This window comes from Carlito syrichta, unplaced genomic scaffold (assembly GCF_000164805.1).
Source record: "Carlito syrichta isolate Samal-C Ts95f unplaced genomic scaffold, Tarsius_syrichta-2.0.1 Scaffold314155, whole genome shotgun sequence".
In the NCBI taxonomy this organism is placed as follows: Eukaryota; Metazoa; Chordata; class Mammalia; order Primates; family Tarsiidae; genus Carlito; species Carlito syrichta.
In genome coordinates this window covers 205,657-224,895 of record NW_007258251.1, presented here as the reverse complement: position 1 = coordinate 224,895, position 19,239 = coordinate 205,657, and the positions used below count along the sequence as shown (strand labels likewise).

The following is a 19,239-nucleotide window of genomic DNA, read 5'->3' as shown; positions in this document are numbered from 1 at the left end:
AAAAATTAGCCGGGTATGGTAGCGCGCGCCTGTAGTTCCAGCTACTTGGAAGGCTGAGGCGGAAGGATCGCCGGAGCCCAGCAGGTTGAGGCTGGGAGCAGCCACTGCACTCTAGTCTGGGCGACAGGGTGAGACTTCAACTCAAACAAATAAACAAAAAATGTGTGTAACATGGCATTTCCCATGAATTTCAAGACAGAGCATATTCCAGGCATGCCTGGCAGCACACAACTGAAGGGGAGATGGAACAGGGTCCCAGCTAAGAGTTGGAGGCTTTGGAGTCACACCGCCTTAGTCTGACTCTCAGCTCTGAGTCCTGTGTGAAGGTAGCAACCTTCCTGGGGACCACCCATGTGTGCAAGGCAGTGTGTATGGTGAGAAGGGAGCTGAACAAGGAGGCAAGAGCACTCACTCTAACTCCAAGACTGTCTCTAAACAGTCACCTAACTTTGGCCAAGTCAACCTCTCCTGAGGCTTCAATGACCCCATCTGATAAAGGAAAGAGTTGGATCCAATGAGCTCTGCTTTGTTTAATGATTTCAGTTGAAGTTTTTAAGATCAACCAGGTGAACGTGATCACTTCTCCTAGGGGAAACGTGGTTCTTTATAACACAAGTCCATAGCGAGTGAGCTTCCTCTAAAACCCACTGGAACCAAAGGCCCTCCCACACCTTTCCTTCATAGCAAAAGGTGAGCAGCTACTTTTGAGCATATAATTAGCCATCCCTTTAAATTAATGTGTGTAGGAGCTGGGAGACAGGAGGAGGTGGTGTGAAGAGTAAAACCTAAGACCTACCAAGAGCAGTGAAAGTAAAAAGTAAGCTGCATTTTCTTTTCTACAAAACAGCTTTCTGCCTTAATTATAGGCTAGGACCCAGACTCTCTGAATGAAGCTTATCAAAATCCTTTTACTGTTTGGCAACCTTGCACAGACCTGCAATTTCTCGTCCATGTCATCATCGCTTTCATCCAGGTCCTCATGGAGCAATCGCCATTCATATTCAACGTGAACATGAGAATTAAACCTTCCAGATAAGGCTTGGGTCAGCTGAGAGAACAAAGGGATGGTCAGTGTCATTGTTCACGCACTCAGCCATGTAAAGTGGGCACCCACTGAGGTGTCCAGACAGACAGATGACAAACAGCACAGGGAAGGGGCCTTGGAGCATAGGGAACCTGCTTTCCAGGCCAAGGCAAACTCACTGAAATCTCTGGGTCTCAGATTAAGCCCCTTCCCTCCACCTAATTCACAGGGTAATCTTTCAATTTAAAGTGAGGGCTTTGTAAACTGTAAAGTACTGTGCACAGGCAAGGAATATTTGAGATCTAAAGGATGATGATCAGCCTGCAGGTACTGACACTACATATGGGAGCAAACTCAACAAATGTGCTCTTTCATTGTTAACCCAACATTTTTTATCAGTATAAGAGAATTAAGCCTTGCAGAAATGACTGCTTTATCAATTCTCTCAAGGAAAGTGGATAGCAGATGTGCAGAAGAGAAGTTAATTCATTACATACTACGGATGTCTTAGGATCTCAGGGCTTAATTTTCCCCATAGCCAGAGTAGCTGTGTGACCTTGGGCAAGTTATTTAACTTCTCTATGCCTGCTACCTCATCTGTAAAATGGGGAGAAGAGTATAAACTGTCATACAGTAGTTATACAGATCAAATGAGTTAATGCATATATAATGCTTAGAAATAGCACCTATTACTTATCCTATATTCATATTACATTTATTATTAATAGTTCTATTTATTGAGCATTTACTATGTGCCGATTGCTTTAAAGAGTTCAACAATGATTCTCAGTAATCAATATCCAACGGACTTGCCAACTGGTATAGCTGATGCCACGTCACAAATAAGGAAACGGTCAGAAAGAGTTTGCATATCCTTTCCCAGTCACAGTGATGAGCCCCACAGTAAGCCCAGGGCTGCCTGATCTAGTGGGCTCTTTCCAATGTCCACACTGTCTCTTCTTCCAGAAGGGAAAGGACAAAATGGTGCAGAGCAACTCATGTGATTTGGGGGTAAGTAAGGAGGCCAGTTTTGATGTGCTGCACAGTGAAGAGCTAAGAATGAACTCACAGATGCCAGAGAACAGGCAGTTGTGGCTGGCCATGGACCTCTGTTCCACTTGCCCAGACAAGGCCAGTGCTGTCATCAGCACATCCAGCCGGCAAAGACCGAATCATGTCCCCAGTCTCACCACGTGGGAGGTGGTCCCCTCCTCTATAATGACTCCCCAGGACACTTTCTCCAGGTTGACCCGATTCTCAGTTCGTCCCATTTAGGACTCTGAGATCTGCTCTGCGACACAGGCTGAGGGCTCAGAGCAAATCCCCCAAGGAGGACAGCCCAGCTTCCTGTCCCAGGAGGTGGGGCCTGTCCTGCCCACGCTGTGGGGTGACTCACCAGCTCCTCACAGTGCTCGTGCTTGAGGCGCTTGGCAATGTCCAGCGGCGTCTCTCCTGACTCATTTGCTAAAAGTCAAGGGCAAGGAAAGGAGCATTACTGCAAAAACCAACAAAGGCCTGACATTTTTAAAAAGATCCAGAGAAGCAGCAATAAATTAAATTGAGCCCAGTTAATGAAATCTACAGTTAGTTTGACCTAGTCGGGGCTGAATTTATCTTATAATTGTATAGAACTGCAGTCAAGCATAAAGTAAAAATTTAAAAGACAAGGTTTGAGCTAATCAAGAAAAGTAAAACTCTTGAAGCAACAAACTAATTAAAATCAATATCCAGCAGTTCATCGTAAATCTCTAACTAAAAACACAGCTAGTTCCATGCATTGGAATGTAATAAACTTTTATGACTTCCTTTAAGCATTTTATAAATGTGAAATTTTGTACTTTCTTCTACACACGTTTCAGTCAACAAGGCTTGATTATTAATTTTTTAATAGTAAACATGGCTCTCAAGCAGGTATGTGCCTTTTTCTTATTTTCCTCTTCATTCAATCACTCTTAAAAAATACTTCATGTGATGATAACAGCTGGATGCTCTCAAGGCAAAGCTGTGCATTGGTTACTGGTATGTCAGGGTCCCATGACAGAAGAAGGGACGAAGGCCAAGTAAGAATTAGGGTCCCTTGTGAGAGGTGTTCAGTGCAAATGAAAGAAGGGGCAGTGAACAGCATCCCCCCAGTAAACCATCTAAACCCAAAGCCAAGTAAGGGGCCAAGTGTGATCTCCGGTGGGGGTGAGAAGGCTCAGAGCTTGTGAACAGGTCGTCAAAATTCCCCGACCTTGTCCAAATTCACCCAGTATCAGAGAAAACTGCAAAGCCCATGCTTTGCCTGTCTAATAATCTGTAAAAATGCCTGTAAATGCCTCTGCAGTCTAAGTACAGATGGTGAATTAATCTAAGGCCACATGAGCCGTGCAGAACAGGCAGGGAGAAGCCCTCTCTCATCAGAGGCAGGTTTTCCTTCTCCTCAGGGCTGACGGGAGCCCAAAAGGCTGGCCCTGCTTCTGACAGCAGCACGGGGACTGCAGACAGGAGGCGGAGACCAGAGGGTGGCTGGACCCCAGGCAGGGACCCCAGGGTCCACTTACCTATCTCAATGGAGGCCTTCCCCCGCAGGAGCAGCTTGAGGCACTCGGCGTTGTCAGTCAGGCAGCAGTAGTGCAAGGCCGTGCTGCCTTTACCAGTCTGTTTATCCAGGTTCCCGCTGGCCAAGAACAGGCACAGAGAAAAGAGAAACAATAGTGAGTCACAGGCCAGAGTACCAGGGACTGCTCAGCAGGGAACCTGGGACACAAGATTGGGAGATGCAGTGAGCAATCACAGGCCACAAGTGAATAGTTGCTCTAAATCTCCCCAAGATGAGGGAGGAGCACCACACGTCCCTGCCTAGATGAGGAGTCCTTGCTCAAGGCTACCAGGAAAAAAACACAATGATGGCAGAAAGGTCCAGAGAGGAGTAGGGCATCCATGCTGCTGCTGAGCAGGGGACAAGGGAGGGTAAGTGCCCTCCAGGCCAGCCTGGAACCTCAGAATCCTTCCTACTTCACCAGCTGTGTCTGGGGTCCACCGTGCCCCACTATGCTGGGCAGCTGTGGACACAGGGTCTTAGGAAGCCTCCATGACTCACCATCCCGTCCCACTGAACGACAAGGGTCAACTTTTTTCCATCTTATTACTTGACACTCCCACTAGGAAGGGGAAAAGCCATTGCCAAAGTCCAGAGTCCCAAGGCTCCTTTGAGCCTGTTTGCCCTGGGACTGTCCTCTGACAGGCTAAAGGGGAATTTGGGGAAGATGTTCAAAAGTTCTTTCAACGAAAACCAAGACCAGGTTATCCAAAAAGGGTGCTCGTGCTTAGCAGACATGGAATGAGCCACTCCACTCATCAATGGGGATGGCCCTGCCAGGGTGGCCACCATCACGTTCTGAGGAAAGACAGCAGGGTTTGTGTCCCTGCACATACAAGTGGGACAGAAGGATGACCTCACGAGGTGGACCAGCTGCTCCCATCAGGAGGAAGCTAGCCAAATTTTCATTGTCAAAAAGGAGCCTCATTTTCTGGTTGCTCCCCTACTTCTGTCCTTCTTCCAGACAATGCCAGTGTTGTCATCAGCACATCCAGGAAAGAAAAGGAACCAGGATTTTCCTTCTCCTGCCCCCTGAGAATTTACATTGAGGGAGATACAACATTAGCTATTAATCAGAGCAAATGTTTACAATGCCCCTGCTGTGTTCTAGGTGTGGGCTGGTATTTAGAGGACGGTGTATTGGAGCAGCTTCCACCATGAGTCCAGTGAACTCAGGATCCTCAGGAGGAGCTGCAGGTCTTGGGGCCAGGTCACCCTAAGCGCCCCTGCTTTCTGGCCAGTTCTTCCCTCCTCTGCCCAGGAATGAAAAGGAAAAGCAGAGGACACAAAATGCAAACTATTCCGTTGCTTTTGCATTTTCGAATTTTCTATTCCTTTTGGAGCAATTTTTATGGCTATTAGTCAGCACCTCTCCCTACAATACACATTTGCCCCAAACCACCATTAGGCAGTCAAAATACACATTGAGGAACTTTAAAGTCCAGCCTTCAGCTGCCAGGCAGGTAAAGCGCACGAGTGAAGCAACATGCACCAAACAACAGGGCCTGTGGTAAACTGCATATGACATCTCTAAAGGTCATTTTTAACCAAAGCATAAAAACAACTTGTCCACCCAAACAAAATGTCCATCAATCCAGTGTTCCGGTTTATATTCTTTGGCTTAAACCAGTGGCTAACACGTGGCTCTTTTCTTGCCTCATATGTCTCTACTGCTCAGGACACTCTACTTGGGCCACATGAGAGAGCCACCTCACAGGATGATGCTAGGGATGCCCCTGTGTACCCTGGTGTTTACAGGGTCCTCAGAATCCAGCAGGCATATTGACTTGGTATTTCCCTAAATCCTAGACTCTAGAAGGTGAATCTTTCTTACCACAAAGGATTTCTAGGGCTTTTTTTTTTAAAGGATTGCCATGGAATATCCCACACCTAAATTAACTTTTTCTGTCCCATAATTCATTTTTAGCACTGGGAAGGTTCTCTTGACAACACAACTGAAGAAATTAAGCGGTATCTGATGCCTTCCTCAGAAATACCAAGGAACAAAAACAAATGCCTCCCCTTAATTTGAGAACACCTACCTGTTCTGGACTAAAAAATCTACAATGTGAAGAGAAGTCCGATCCACAGATCTGACTGCAAGATGGAGGGCTGTTTCATCTGGCTCCTGAAAACCAAACAAAGACATTCCAGAATTCTAATGGTAGCATTCAATTTTGTGTCCGAACACAAGTGAAATGGTTTTATTCATTCCTTCAAAAAATTTAAGATAAATGACAGCCCCTTTAATCTCCACAGCAAGCTCTCTGTCTTTGGAAACGTGCAATTTAGAGACGGGCTCTACTTCTTACTCCATGGAAAATAAACAAGAAATTCAGAGGTTACATTCTAAGTCCTCTCAGTTGATATGTCCCCATCCCCACATCAACAAGACAAGGAAGAAGGGCTCAGTGGCTCAGCCTGTAATCCCGCGCCTTTGGGAGGCTGAGGTGAGTGAATTGCCTGAGCCCGCAGGTTCAAGACCCGCCTGGGCAACTTGGCGAGACCTCATCTCTACAATAAAACAAAATTTACCCAGGTGTGGTAGTGCACGCCTGTAGCCTGTAGTTCCAGCTATTTGGAAGACTGAGGCGGAAGGACAGCCGGAGCCCAGCAGGTAGAGGCTGCGGTGGATGGCAGCAGCCACTGCACTCCAGTCTGGGCGACAGAGTGAGACTCCAACTCAAAACAAAACAAACAAACAAAAAACACAACACAAGGTGTTGCCTGCAAGGAGGGATCTTGTAAAGAACCTAAAACGCCAGGCGTGGTAGCACTTTGGGAGGCTGAGGCAAGAGGACTGTCTGAGTCCAGGGGTTCGAGACCAGTCTGGGCAACTTGGCGAGACTTTGTCTCTACAATAAATCAAAAAAATTAGCTGGGCATGGTGGCACACACCTGTGGTTCCAGCTATTTAGAAGGCTGAGGCAGAAGGATCACTCGAGCCCAGCAGGTCGAGAGTGCAGTGTCCTTGTCTTGTTGATGTGGGGATGGAGTACCACTGCACTCTAGCCTGGGCAACAAAGTGAGACTCCAACTCAAAAAAAAAAAAAAGAACCCAGAAGTCTCCCTAGGCCTTCTATGCTTCAATCTCTTTACCTGCTCCTTGAATAGATAGAAATGCCTATTTTTAAAGCAGAGTTAAAGTTTTTCATTCTAACTTACAGACAAGGCTACGAATGCTAATACTTGTAATACTTGCACGATTCTCCAGTTCCTACCAGGGGATACATGACCACTACCACCTTTTGTTGAAAGTGTGCCTGGCAGGTGGGAAATAAGAGAAAAGATGAGGACTAGGTGCATGGGTTAGAGAACCGGAAGGGAAGAAAAGATCCACAGAGACACGAGGCGTAAGGAGGTGCCACCCATCCTGCCTTCTCTGCCTGCTTGGTCCTCTGGCCACAGCATAGCTCTGCACTGAGTACTCTCTGCCCTGCCCTGTACAGTGAGTCTAGAGATTAAGAGGGAGCAGGACCAGCCTGCATGTGTGTCTGTCACCAGGAGAAAGGAGCATTGGCCTAGGCCTAAGAGGACACGGCTAAACCCCCATGGTGTTCTGGATTCAAAACACAACAGCTCCACATAGACAGCTTCACTGATAAGGGGCAAGCCTGGTCCAGAGGTCAGGAGGTTCCAGGGGACCCAAATCAGAAGACACACAAAGCCTTTGGGCACTGGTAGCTTATTGTGGACCTGCTTCTGATGGTAATGCCCACCCTCTCAAGACAGTTCCCTAGGGAAGTGGGAGATCTCTCTCTCTCTCTCTCTCTCTCTCTCTCTCTCTCTGTGTCTCTCTCTCTCTCTCTCTCTCTCCCTCCCTCCCTCCCTCTCTCCTATACTGTTCCCTCAGGGAAGAAAGCACAGTGGAGTGCAGGTTCCAGGGATCTATTCCTCTCAGGGTTCTCCTCCTCAAGAACGTGACACCTAAACATGGCTGTGTCCAGGCTCCCAGTAGAAGTACAAGACTCAGGCTAAACTGGGTCACAGAAGAGCCTTTCAGGCTGCCCGGGCTTCTGAGAAAATGCCTTCCCTGCCCCATCCTGGGGATGGGCTTTCTTTCCAGAGCTGGTGTTACATTTTTGGTAGAGAGTTAACCACTGGGTGAGTATAGTTTCAGTCAGACAGAAGGAATAAGTTCTGGAGATGACTACACAGCAGGGTGACTACAATTAATAACAGTGTATTGTTGTTTTCAAAACTGAGATTGTAAATGTTCTCACCATGAAAAATTGATGTGTATGTAAGGTGATGGATATGTTAATTAGCTTGATTTAATCATTCCACAATGTAAACACATATCCAAACATCACACTATGCTCCAGAAATACATATACAATATTTGTCAACTAAAAACAATAAACCCCTAATTTCTTCCTACGGAATGCAGTACTATCTTCCTCCAGGGAATTATACAACTTTGGTTAGTATTTCTGATTACACTCTCCAGTCATAGTTTCCCCTCCTTTTCTTGTTTTCTTTTTTTTTAAGTAGCAAGCTACACTCTTACATGTCCATTGGCCAGAGGGATTTTTTCTGTAAGATCCACACCATCAGCGTAAGCTTGGAGTAATCCAAAAATATCTCTAGTTTTGACGGCCTCACAAAGGCTGTGAAGCTTTGTTGCATTATCTGTGTGCTTTTTCCTTGCATATCTCCTCTCAATATACTTGGCCGTAATGTAGTCCTTTCTTGCATTCCTGAAACCAAACATAATTGCTTTGTTTATCATTTAGGGCCTCAATTCAGCCCATCCAGCATCCATTCATCTACAACCACTTTAACAAATCCTTCCCATCCCTTGTAAGTGGCACTGGCCACAAAACACAAAGCAGGAGCAGCTGCCACGTGGTTCTATGGCTATACCTGGGTTTACTGCAACCCCTTGGGAGCTGGACAGGAAACAACTCCACTGTGGTCTACCCACACCATGAAGAATTAGTTAGCAATAAGGTATGAAGTCTGATACACACTAAGAAGGATGAATTGCAGAAACACTGTGCTATGTGAAAGAGGTCAGTCACAAAGGGCCACAAATTGTATGATCCACTGCTAGGCAATGTTCAGAACTGGCAAATCTACAGAGACAGAAAGTTGTTGCCTGGGACTAGGGTATGTAGGGTGTATGAGTAGGTGGTGGTTAACAGGTACAACGTTTCTTTTTAGGAGGATAAAAATCTCAAAAAAATTGTTTTGGTGATGGATGCATTACTTTGTGAATATGCTAAAAGGCACTGAGTTGTACACTTTAAATGGGTAAATTATATAGCATGTGAATTACATTTCAATAAAGTTGCTAAAAAAGAAATGTCAGGAAAAATCAAATTCCACTGACAATATTTTAGCCAACAAATCTACCAAAGATATAAAGAATAACCTGACAGAATGTTGTCCCTTTGGTTTCTCTTTCTTTTTTTTTTTTTTTTTGAGTTGGAGTCTCACTCTGTCGCCCAGACTGGAGTGCAGTGGCCACTTCCGGTTACTGCAGCCTCGACCTGCTGGGCTCCAGCAATCCTTCCTCCGCAGCCTTCCGAGTAGCCAGAATTACAGGCATGCGCTACCACGCCCGGCTGATTTTTTGATTTATTGTAGAGATGAGGTCTCGCTGCCCAGGCAGGTCTCGAACCCGTGGGCTCAGGCAATTCACTCACCTCAGCCTCCCAAAGGCGCGGGATTACAGGTTGAGCCACTGAGCCCGGCTGGTTTCTCTTGCCCACTCTTTCTGGAAGGTGTGAAATACACTGAAGTTTCAGAAGGTCATGCAGAGGAGGAGGAACTGAATGGAAGGGCCTGCATGCTTTCTGATGGTCAGTTTCGAGAGGGTGCAGAGTGATCACGAGCCTGGGCCAGTTCTCAAGTTAGCTCTACCACTTGCCATGTGTGTGATGTGGGCGCTACTCAACCTCCTCATTTGTAGAATAAGAATCATGACATCTACCTCACAGGGCTGTTGCAGGATTAAATGAGATACCACACAGAAGCACTGAGCACAATGTTCTAGAAAGGCCAGTGATAATGACTGTAATGGTTGGCACCAAATGCAAAGGCTAACTAAAGTGGCATAGGACAGAGGTCAGTTCTTCTCAGCTCAGGTACCACTCACTGCCACCCTTTTCCTTGGGCTGCTCTTACCACATCTGCACTCACCACTGCTCAGTTACCAGGGTCCTCATGTCAACACCTCAGAGGTCCTGGCTGAAGTGCACCAAGGTTTAGAAGTGGGCAGGTCAACTCCAGGCTGTCAGGGGAGGGCAGGGGCTCTAGTCCCCAGCAAGAAATGCCAGTACTGACTTGCTCCTGACCTGATAAATCCACTTCAACACGCACTGTCCTTCCTTTGTAGGCACCAAGGGAAAGGCATAGGAGGGGCAGAACTCTCCTCTGGCTCCCCATCAAATGCCTGAGACAGTATTCTCTGAGTGTGGGCCCCAGACCACCTGGGTGTTTATAAAATGTAGACTTCCCAACCCTGGGAACCAGAATCTGGAGGGCAGGGTGGAGGACTCTAAACCTCGATTCTCACTGCAGGTTGAAAGCCACTGCTCAGGTGACCCCTAGAATCTTAAGAGGGCAAGAACCAGGCAGGAACATACCAGTCACATGTGTCTCTAACACCCTGCCTACAAACAGAGGTTGTGTGTGACTGCTGCCTTTTGGGCTGGTGTCCTCACCTGGTTGCCTCCTGGCCTCCTCTCTCTCACCCAGCTGTCTCTACGTCAAGGGCCCATAGCTGCTAAAGTGGCTGTGGTCTTGTCTGTACCTGCCCTAAGTCCACATGGAACAACCTGCCCTCCTGAAGGGGTACCTGAGCCCCCTGGGAATGGAACCCCAGGTAGAGATCTTGTCTACGCTGGGGTCCTGAGGGCCCTGAGGACGGGCCAGCCTAAGAGGAGAAGCCATTATACACATGATGCCCAGAGAGAAACAAGCGGGCAGGGATCTCCTGCCAGCATTTGTTAGGTCTCTTAACTCCTGCCCTTGGGTGCATGTTGCTCCTGGACAGTCCACAGTGTGAGGCTGGCTGGTTCAGCAGGAAAGGAAATCGCACTCAGGGCACCATGTCCACCTGAGTGGGCAGTGCTTCACAGCCCAGGAAGGACTTCCAGGGGCACCTGGTGAACTTATTCCAGAACTTTTAATCACACTGCATCCCTTCTGCTCCAGTCCCAGTTTTGCCCACCCTGCAGGGCCTATATGAAGGCTGATGCCTCAACCTCCTACAGTGTGCGGCCCCTGTCCGTAAGGTGCTAACTTGCACACTGCACTGACTGTTGCTGGGTGATGTCTGCATGAATCACCTCACAAAAGTCAAGTGGAGATTCAGTGCCTCCCTGGATCCTCACAACATTGCTATCAGTTTTTATCTCCAGCTACAATAAGTAAAACAGGCCCTCGAATAACATCAGCTCATTCAAAGTTGTTTCCTTACAACGCTGATAAGAAAAAAAATCAATTCCCTATATGGAGTGTGCACACTCTCCCCATGTCTGTGTGGGTTTTCTCCAGGCACTCGAATTTTCTTCTGCATCCCAAAGACGTGCACATTAGGTTAAATGGCATGTCTCAATGGTCCCAGAGTGAGTGAGTGTGGGTGTGAGTGCACCCACAATGGGACGGCATCTACCTAGGGCTGGTGACAGCTTTGTACCCTGAGCTGCTAGGACAGGTCCTGGCTACTTGCAACCCTGAACTAGAATAAATGGGTATAAAATTACCTTACTTTTTGCTTCTACGAATCTTTCTTAAATGTATGCATAGATCACATTTATTCCATGTTTAATATCAGAAGTGTCTGGGTCTTTATTTAGAAGTTTGGTGATATTTTTGTGATCAAAAATAGCCTATAGGAACTTAACTCTTGTTTATCTCTATTGGTCTAGGGGGTAAAACTGGTTTCCTTGTGTGTCATTTCACTTAAAGCTGCAGTTCCCAAGAACCTATGGACAGCGTTAAATGAGAAATTACTATGTCCTGAAGTCCACTGAGGCGAGATTAGACCCTGACTCCTCAGGCATGTGGTAAGCCTGCTGGAAGCAGGTCTGTTTTAACTGTGGAGGGTCTCCTCTCAGGACCTCCTAGCACAGTGTGTGATACCCAGAGAACTGCTCAGTTGCTGGCTTGATGGCATGTCATGGTGGGCAGTCCATTTAATGATGTTCTTGTGACAGGCAGCTAGACTGGACAGTCATCAGGTTTCCTGTACTTTCAATAATAGTGGTGGGACAGTCATCACTGTGACCTCCCCCCCAAAGGAAAAAGGCAGAGATAAAGCAGCCTTCCTTTACTTAATTTTTTAATATATTATTCATCTGTGCAGGGTTTTGAGGTCCCCGAAGGCAGTTCCCACACAAACACGAGTGTGGGTCTGTTCAACTCCACACATGCTCCCTGGTTTTGTGAAAGAGGTTTGCTTTGAGAATCTCCCTTTTTTTTTTTTAAGACTTGGGTTTCTGCAGAAAAGCGATGAGCTTAATATAATGCTACATTTAGTGCTCAGAGGAGGGGCTTTCCTTACGCCTCTCAAGGGCAGAGTATATATAATGATCATGAATCGCAGAGAGAAACAGTCTGACCTCTAGGAACAGATTCATGTCTGACCTTTCCCCACCCCATTAAATTCTCTCAACACCTCCAAAACCCATCTGGAGATTCATAGGCCACTAGAGGGTGCCTTTGGTTTCCCCTTTAACAGATTTATCTGCAGATGGTGTGTGGTACTGAGATTAAGCTAGAAACAGTACATTCCTTTTCATCTGGAAGTAAAATGTTAGCTTATTTAAGAATGCACAGAGCTAGAACTATTTCTTTGACTTGTTGATTCATTAAATATTCACCAAATCACCACAAGCTACATTTACAGTAGAAAAACAAAAATGAGTAAGATGCAATTCACTGAAAAAAAGTATGTATATATCTAGGTATAATATGAAGTAGGATGAAATGTTTTAAAATAGAACCAAATGCTACAGGAGTAGAGTAGTTCAACTGAAGAGGAACGAGAGTAGGTAGCATTTTGACACCACGCTGGTCATCCACCCTCATTTTGGAAAACAAAGCACGGGGGGAGGTATAAACTTCTTTTTCAACAGTGCCAGGGGTGGAGAGGGAGCCTCAATCCAGATGGAATATTTATATTGAAGGGTTCCAAATAGACAGCATTCTTTTTTAAGAATTACCTAGCCTCAGAACAAGCAAATGCTCTGCTTTTATAAGGTACCCCTGGTACTTTGAAGAAATTACACACACTTTATTCAAAACTGACCAGTATTGCAGCATTTCAGGAGACTGGTGCCCTCCATGTGAGATGAAAGAGCTAGTGTCAATCACATAGCAGTAACTAAACTTATGCTGGACCACAGCGTTCCCTTCACTAAAAAGGATCCTCAAGCTACCCCAGAAGAGCTTGTTTACCTCTCGGTAATTCTCCATAAAAACCTAACTGCAGAAGACCCTTGCTTTTCAGGTACATTCGCCCACAGAATGAAGAGCAAGCAGAGCAGCTAATGCCAACTAAGCACTAAACCTAAGCGCCACATGTTTGACCTCATCATTCTGCTAATTTCCTCAATGCCTCTGTGAGGTGGGAAGTGTTATTGTCCTTTTTATTTTAGAGGAAATTCGGGCTCAGGCTCAGAGAAATTCAATAACCTGCCCAGGACCTATGATTCAGGTGGGGACTGGGAACATCTATGTCCCTCTACTGCCTCTGCAGGTCTGTGTAAAAATAGAAATTTGAAACTTAGATTCCCATATCAAGAGAAGATAATAATGTTGTAAGCCTTGTGCCTGGTATCTAAAACTACACATTATCTAATCTCAGGAAATGCTATACCACGAATGCTTGTTACAGGATCCAAACATAAACTGACTTTAACCCAACACCGACCAAATGGCTCACCTAAGATACCTGATACCTGAGAGAGTTTGTAATAGACATGGCACCTATTCATTCCTTTAGAATGTTTCAACTCTCTTACTGTATCAAGTTATATAATCAAAACACAAAAGAATACAGGTCCAGCAATCTCAGTTTCCCAAAAACATTCCCCAACAAAATGGTTACGAAAATCCAAATTCTCTACTTTTATAACAGGCTCATACACTATTTTTAAAACCACTCTTAAATATTGTTTACTATTACTCAATGTCCTTTGGAAAGACCCAGGTCATTACTTCTATTTTAGGCTTATTCCATGGAAAATGCTATCTCTGTAAATGAATTTTTATGCCTTCTCTTATCACATATTTTCATTTTCCCCCGTTATGCCGAAACACTTTGATCCAGTCTCACACATGGATGCACATGCTGTCTCTTTTAACGGGCCTGGTGACCTTTCTCTCTTCTTCCTTCTGTCTGTCTCATTTGGTATAACAAAACAGGTAAGCCACTCTAAGTCCTTTTGTGATCAGACAGGCCATCATACTCAATAGGGCTAAGAAGGCAGGACGTGCAATGCCCTGACCCACTGGTCTCCCTGTTCATCTCCTTCTCAAAGACCAGTGTGATACGGTAACTTACACTTCATTTTATAAGATGGGCAGAAACATTCCCTGTTGTCAGCTCTGCCTCAATGGGCCAGCTGGATGCACAAGGAAGCACAAAAGCTTCTCAATCAAGGTTTGCAACAACAGTAAAAAAAATGTTTGCATCACACACAAAACAGTAAAAAAATGATTGCATCACACACAAAGAAAATGTTTGAAGGAACTCCACATTTGCAAGGACGCTGGCAAAGAGAATTATACATAATCATGTATCTATGACAACTAGCCATCTCAGTGGCTCAGAATTATGCAGAGAAAACCAAGATGGGAAGGTGACTCAAAAGGATAAACAGCAGAAGCAAAAAGTCCAGGGTGTCACACCAGCAGCAAGTGAGACTCACTACACTACCACATTCTTGCATGCACAGTATCTGTTATACCTGTTCTCCTTTGGTCTTTTCTCAAAAAACAGCCATGTGAATTTCTTTCTGGTCACCCAAAAGGTTTAAGTGACTAAAAAAACCCAATATGAGCTGATTTGTTCCCTAAAGAAGCAACAATTGATGTCCCCAAAATGTGCTATTTCTCTGCTTCCCAGGACTTGAATAAAGCAAAATCTTTATTCAGAAAACAAGAACAGCCAGTCCCATACTTACATGTCGCTGCCTGGGTTAGGTTTGACCAAGTCCTCAGCTGGTAGGCAACACTCCATAATCTCATTAAAGCCTGCATTCCCAATATTCTTAGCAAGCTGCAAAAATAAAAGTCTATTTCAGGGTACTCAATTATTAATACATTCCACTGCTACACATTACTCATACATCTGATGATTTATTTAATGGCCACTAAGAAATAGAGCAATATAGTGGTTTGCCTTTAATGAAGATGGACAAAACCCAAAGCCCAAAGGTACCCATAAAATTAAAGATAAGAAGTGGTATGCCTATTAAAGAGGAGTGTTCTCATAAAATGCCTCCCGGATAGAGACAGAGAAGCAGTAACTTCGCCCAATATGAGTTTCCATCCTTATCCCTACACCTCCCAAAAACCTGTGCTCCAACTGAAATGGGTCTATTTCACATCCTTCAAAAAACCTCCATTTTTATGAGCTATGAGATGGCTCTGGTACAGTAGAAAAGGCACCAGGCCATGAAGCCAAGATTTGGGTTCAAATTATGGTTCCACGAGAGGTCATGTGACCACGGGCAAGTCAGTTTACCTGCGCATCACGTTTTCATCAGTAAAATGGATGACACTGACTGGGCTCATGGTAATTCCAGCACTTTGGGAAGCCGAGGTAAGAGGACTGCCTGAGCCCACAGGTTTGAGACCAGGCTGGGCAAATTGGTGAGACCTTGTCTCTATAATAAATCAAAAAATTAGCTGGACATGGTGGTGTGTGCCTGCAGTTCCAGCTACTTGGAAGGCCAAGGTGGAAGGATTGCTTGAGTCCAGCAGGTCGAGAATGTGGTGGCTGTAAGCTTGCCATTGTACTCCAGCCTGGGCAACATTAAGACTCCAACTCAAAAAAAAGAAAGGTATGACACCTAACTCAGGGTTGCAATAAAGATAAATGGGACCATTCAGGTAAAAACACTCAGTAAACTGAAGTAGTAAAAATGTAATGTATCAGCTCCAAGTTTGAGGTTTTAACTTATCAATCTTCTTACTAGTTGAATATTAAATTAACACATTCTAACTGAATGCTTACTGAATATCAGGTATTGTGCTTTATATACAGGTTGAGCATCACTAATATGAAAATCCAAAATCTGAAATGCTCCAAAATCCAGAATGTCTTAAGCACTGACATAAAGTTCAAAGGAAATGCTTATTGGAGCATTGTGAATTTTTGTCACTTTAAATGTAAGTAATTATAATGCAAATATTCCTAAATCCAAAGAAATCCAAAATTCGAAACATTTCTGGTCCCAAGCATTCTGGATAAATAATATTCAATTTGTAGCAGACACCAAGATAGATGTCATGATTTATGTTATACTACCTTGACAATATGGCCACTGACATTCCAATAAATGAATGAATGAATTAATTAATGACTAGGAGCTTTTGAAGAACAGGGATTTATTCAATTCATTCCCCACACCCAGCTCAGCATCTGACATCGAGGTCAGCTTCAGGTCAGATTCTTAAATGTTTAATTAAACAATACCAGAAGGGAACACCAAGCAAGTGCTTTGAGAGAACAGACATTTTAATTTCCATGTTGAAAATGATGTGTTGGGGAGTCAGTGCCATTTCTAATATCTTTACTCTCGATTAATTATGCAGGCAGAGGGTTGACAGAGACGCTCTGGGAGATGCTGCTGCTGCCTGAACGGTCTTGTCTATCTCCAGCAGGAAATGGCTTTAGGAGCAGCCAAAGGGATCTGGGTTAGATAAGGTGGAACTTCCTGGTGAAACATCACCACACAGTGAAGGGTGCAAAATGAATTTTTAAAATAAGACAAAAGAAATAAGTGATGATAAGCTTTTTCCTAATTTTACCCAGTCTTTGATAAATGAACAAAGCTTCCTAGACAGTCCAAAGCATCAAACACTAACCAATTCCACCTCTTGGCTCAGCCCTGGCTCTGGAGCCCCAAGCTATCATCAGGAGGCAAAACTCTAGATGCCATGTCGCAGTTTTTCCAGGAGCAAGCTAATGGTTAGTATGGCATACCACTTGAGGTGACACATATCTACATCCCATGAAGCTAATACCCTGTGAAGGATTTCTCAGGCAGTTGGTGTCAGCTCCAGTACTGAACCTCAGCATCAGAGGCCCTTGTTTACACATGCTCCAATGCCGCCCCATCTTACAATGTGCATGCTGTCCCCAGCTGAGCACAAGTGTCACCCAAAAGTGAGTGACAGAAGAAGCTTCATGCCCCACGTGAGCCAGGGACCATCCTGATGCCTCCTCAACTGTTAAGCAGATGAGGGTGGGAAGGTAGGAAGACAATTCCCCAGGAACCAGAAAGCTGCTTCTCTTCTGCTTGGGCTTGGCTGGTTTTCTAGGAGACAGCTGGTCCAGGGAGCCACTGCATCCATGCGTCATACTCCTCCAATGCTAGAGAAATGTGCCATCTCACATTTCTGCCAAATTCCAGTTTATGCTTCAGCTGCAGAGAACCCCTCTGGACCCATCAACAAAAGCAAAGCATTTACAGATGGAGGCCGCAGGGACACACCAAGAAAGTGTGGGTAGGCAGAAGCTGGGGGGCAGAGAGATGGGGTATCAACCTGAGCCCTGGCATCTAGCACTTTTCACTGTCACCCAGAAGGAATTTGAGGGCTGCGATAAAGCAGAAATAGAGCCAGCCTGGATGTAAGAGGAGAGAATGGAGTGTATAAGAACTATATCGCCTAAGGCAGCAAAGCGCAGTCGAGGCCTTTACCCTTCCTGCCGCCTCACAAGACCCTTGTCTGTGCTGGGCAAGGGGCATGAGACACCATCCTACTCCAAAGCAGCTTGGGTTGATGAGGCAGAGTTAAGTTATTAGACAGAAGAACAACATGAAGAGGGCTGGAAGAGAAGTTTGTCTTTAGCACTGTAGAGATAGCATCTCCAGGCCCAGATAAGCAGAGCAGTCCCTTGGCAAGGAAGACCTCTTTCCTTGGCACTCGCTTTGTGTGGGAATCATTTGTGTGTGGGCCAGTATACTTCCCTGATGACATACCCAGGACATGGAATCATACACTCTGTGTGCCCTTAACACTGGGTCAGGGTCTGCTGGGCCTCCAAGAGGCCTCAGGTTTTAACTAGAAACTGTTTTGAGAGTTTGGGGCAGAGCAGGGAGAAACCTCCTGCCCTCCTTTCATGCTTCCACATGAAGGGGCATCAATTACTGAGACAATCTCCTCCTTTCTCTATTTTGACTAACCCCAGGAGAGGACTGGGCAAGTGAGAGAAAGACTTCCCTGATGCTGCATTCAGGAGGAGAACTGGGGAAAGGTGAGGTGGGGGCTCCTCCCACTAGAGATAATACCATGGCTGGCTCCTCCAGACTACTCCTCCAGAAGGGTGGAAGGCTTAGAAAGTATTGTACACCCTTGAATTCAAAGGCTAAAAGCTCAGGTAAGGGAAGGGGCTTGATCAAATTGCTGCCTCCAAAACAGGGAGCGCAAGAGAATACTCTTGAGATTCAGGAAAAAAGTTTACATGTTATATTTTCACTTGAGCCTTTAAAAATCCAATTTTTCATACATTTTACAAAATACATAATATACACCTCAGTAAGTATAGGTATCATTATAGATTTCTGTTTTGGTGCTCAGTTTCTTCTGATAGGATTTGTAGTTAAAAATAGTTCAGAGATGTGATTTTTAAAAAACAACAGAACACAGGTTCTGGAGTCTGATAGCATGGAGCGTAAATCCTGGCTCAGTCACACTGGGCAAGTTTCTTAATCTCTCTGGCCTCATTTTTAAAATGGAGTTTTCATTTAGGTTAGCTAGAGCACCTACATAATGCCTGGAGCATAGCAGTCATTCAGTAAATGACAGCTGATAGTCAATTTTGTGTTGCTCTGAGCAATTGTTTTTAGTATCCAGAGTGGCTTAATTTAGTCCTGGGTGAATAACAGTTATAAGTGATACGTAAGTTCTTGGTCTTTGAGGAATTTCCTTCCACATACTCTCTCTTCCAGAACAGGCTATGAGTTGACCTGCTTTAATATGTGACATGTTATTAACAACCTCATGAAGACAGAAAAAGGAGAAAGTCAAGAAACAGAGAGCTGAGTCAGGAAATATTTGATAAGTTTCCTAATGCTTGCTCTTCAATTTGATGGAAGAGTTTTAAATTACTGACAAATTCAATTTAAGGATATCAAAATTGGCCGGACTCGGTGGCTCAGCCTATAATCAGCACTTTGGGAGGCCGAGGCAAGTGGATTGCCTGAGCCTGCGTGTTCGAGACCAGCCTGGGCAACTTGGGGAGACCTCGTCTCTACAATAAATCAAAAATTAGCCAGGCATGCACCTGTACTTGTGGTTACTTGGAAGGCTGAGGCAGAAGGATCGCCTAAGCCCAGTAGGTCGAGACTGCAGTGGCTGAGAGTGTGCCACTGCACTCCAGTCTGGGCAACGGAGTGCAAGTCCAACTAAAAAAAAAATAAAAATAAAAACTAATATCAAAATTTCC

General features: G+C 45.1%; 1 protein-coding gene across 2 annotated transcripts in view; it reads right to left on the bottom strand.

The window, feature by feature from the left end:
- Positions 1-19,239, bottom strand: part of ASAP2 (ArfGAP with SH3 domain, ankyrin repeat and PH domain 2) — a 128,415-nt gene that overhangs the window by 18,831 nt on the left and 90,345 nt on the right. For both annotated transcript variants that reach the window (XM_021719117.1, XM_021719118.1), the window contains exons 16-21: positions 14,747-14,841; positions 8,116-8,305; positions 5,648-5,733; positions 3,568-3,683; positions 2,421-2,488; positions 935-1,048 (exon numbers count right to left, since the gene is read on the bottom strand). In XM_021719117.1, the coding sequence (XP_021574792.1) occupies positions 935-1,048; positions 2,421-2,488; positions 3,568-3,683; positions 5,648-5,733; positions 8,116-8,305; positions 14,747-14,841 (669 nt within the window). The remainder of the gene's footprint in view (positions 1-934; positions 1,049-2,420; positions 2,489-3,567; positions 3,684-5,647; positions 5,734-8,115; positions 8,306-14,746; positions 14,842-19,239) is intronic.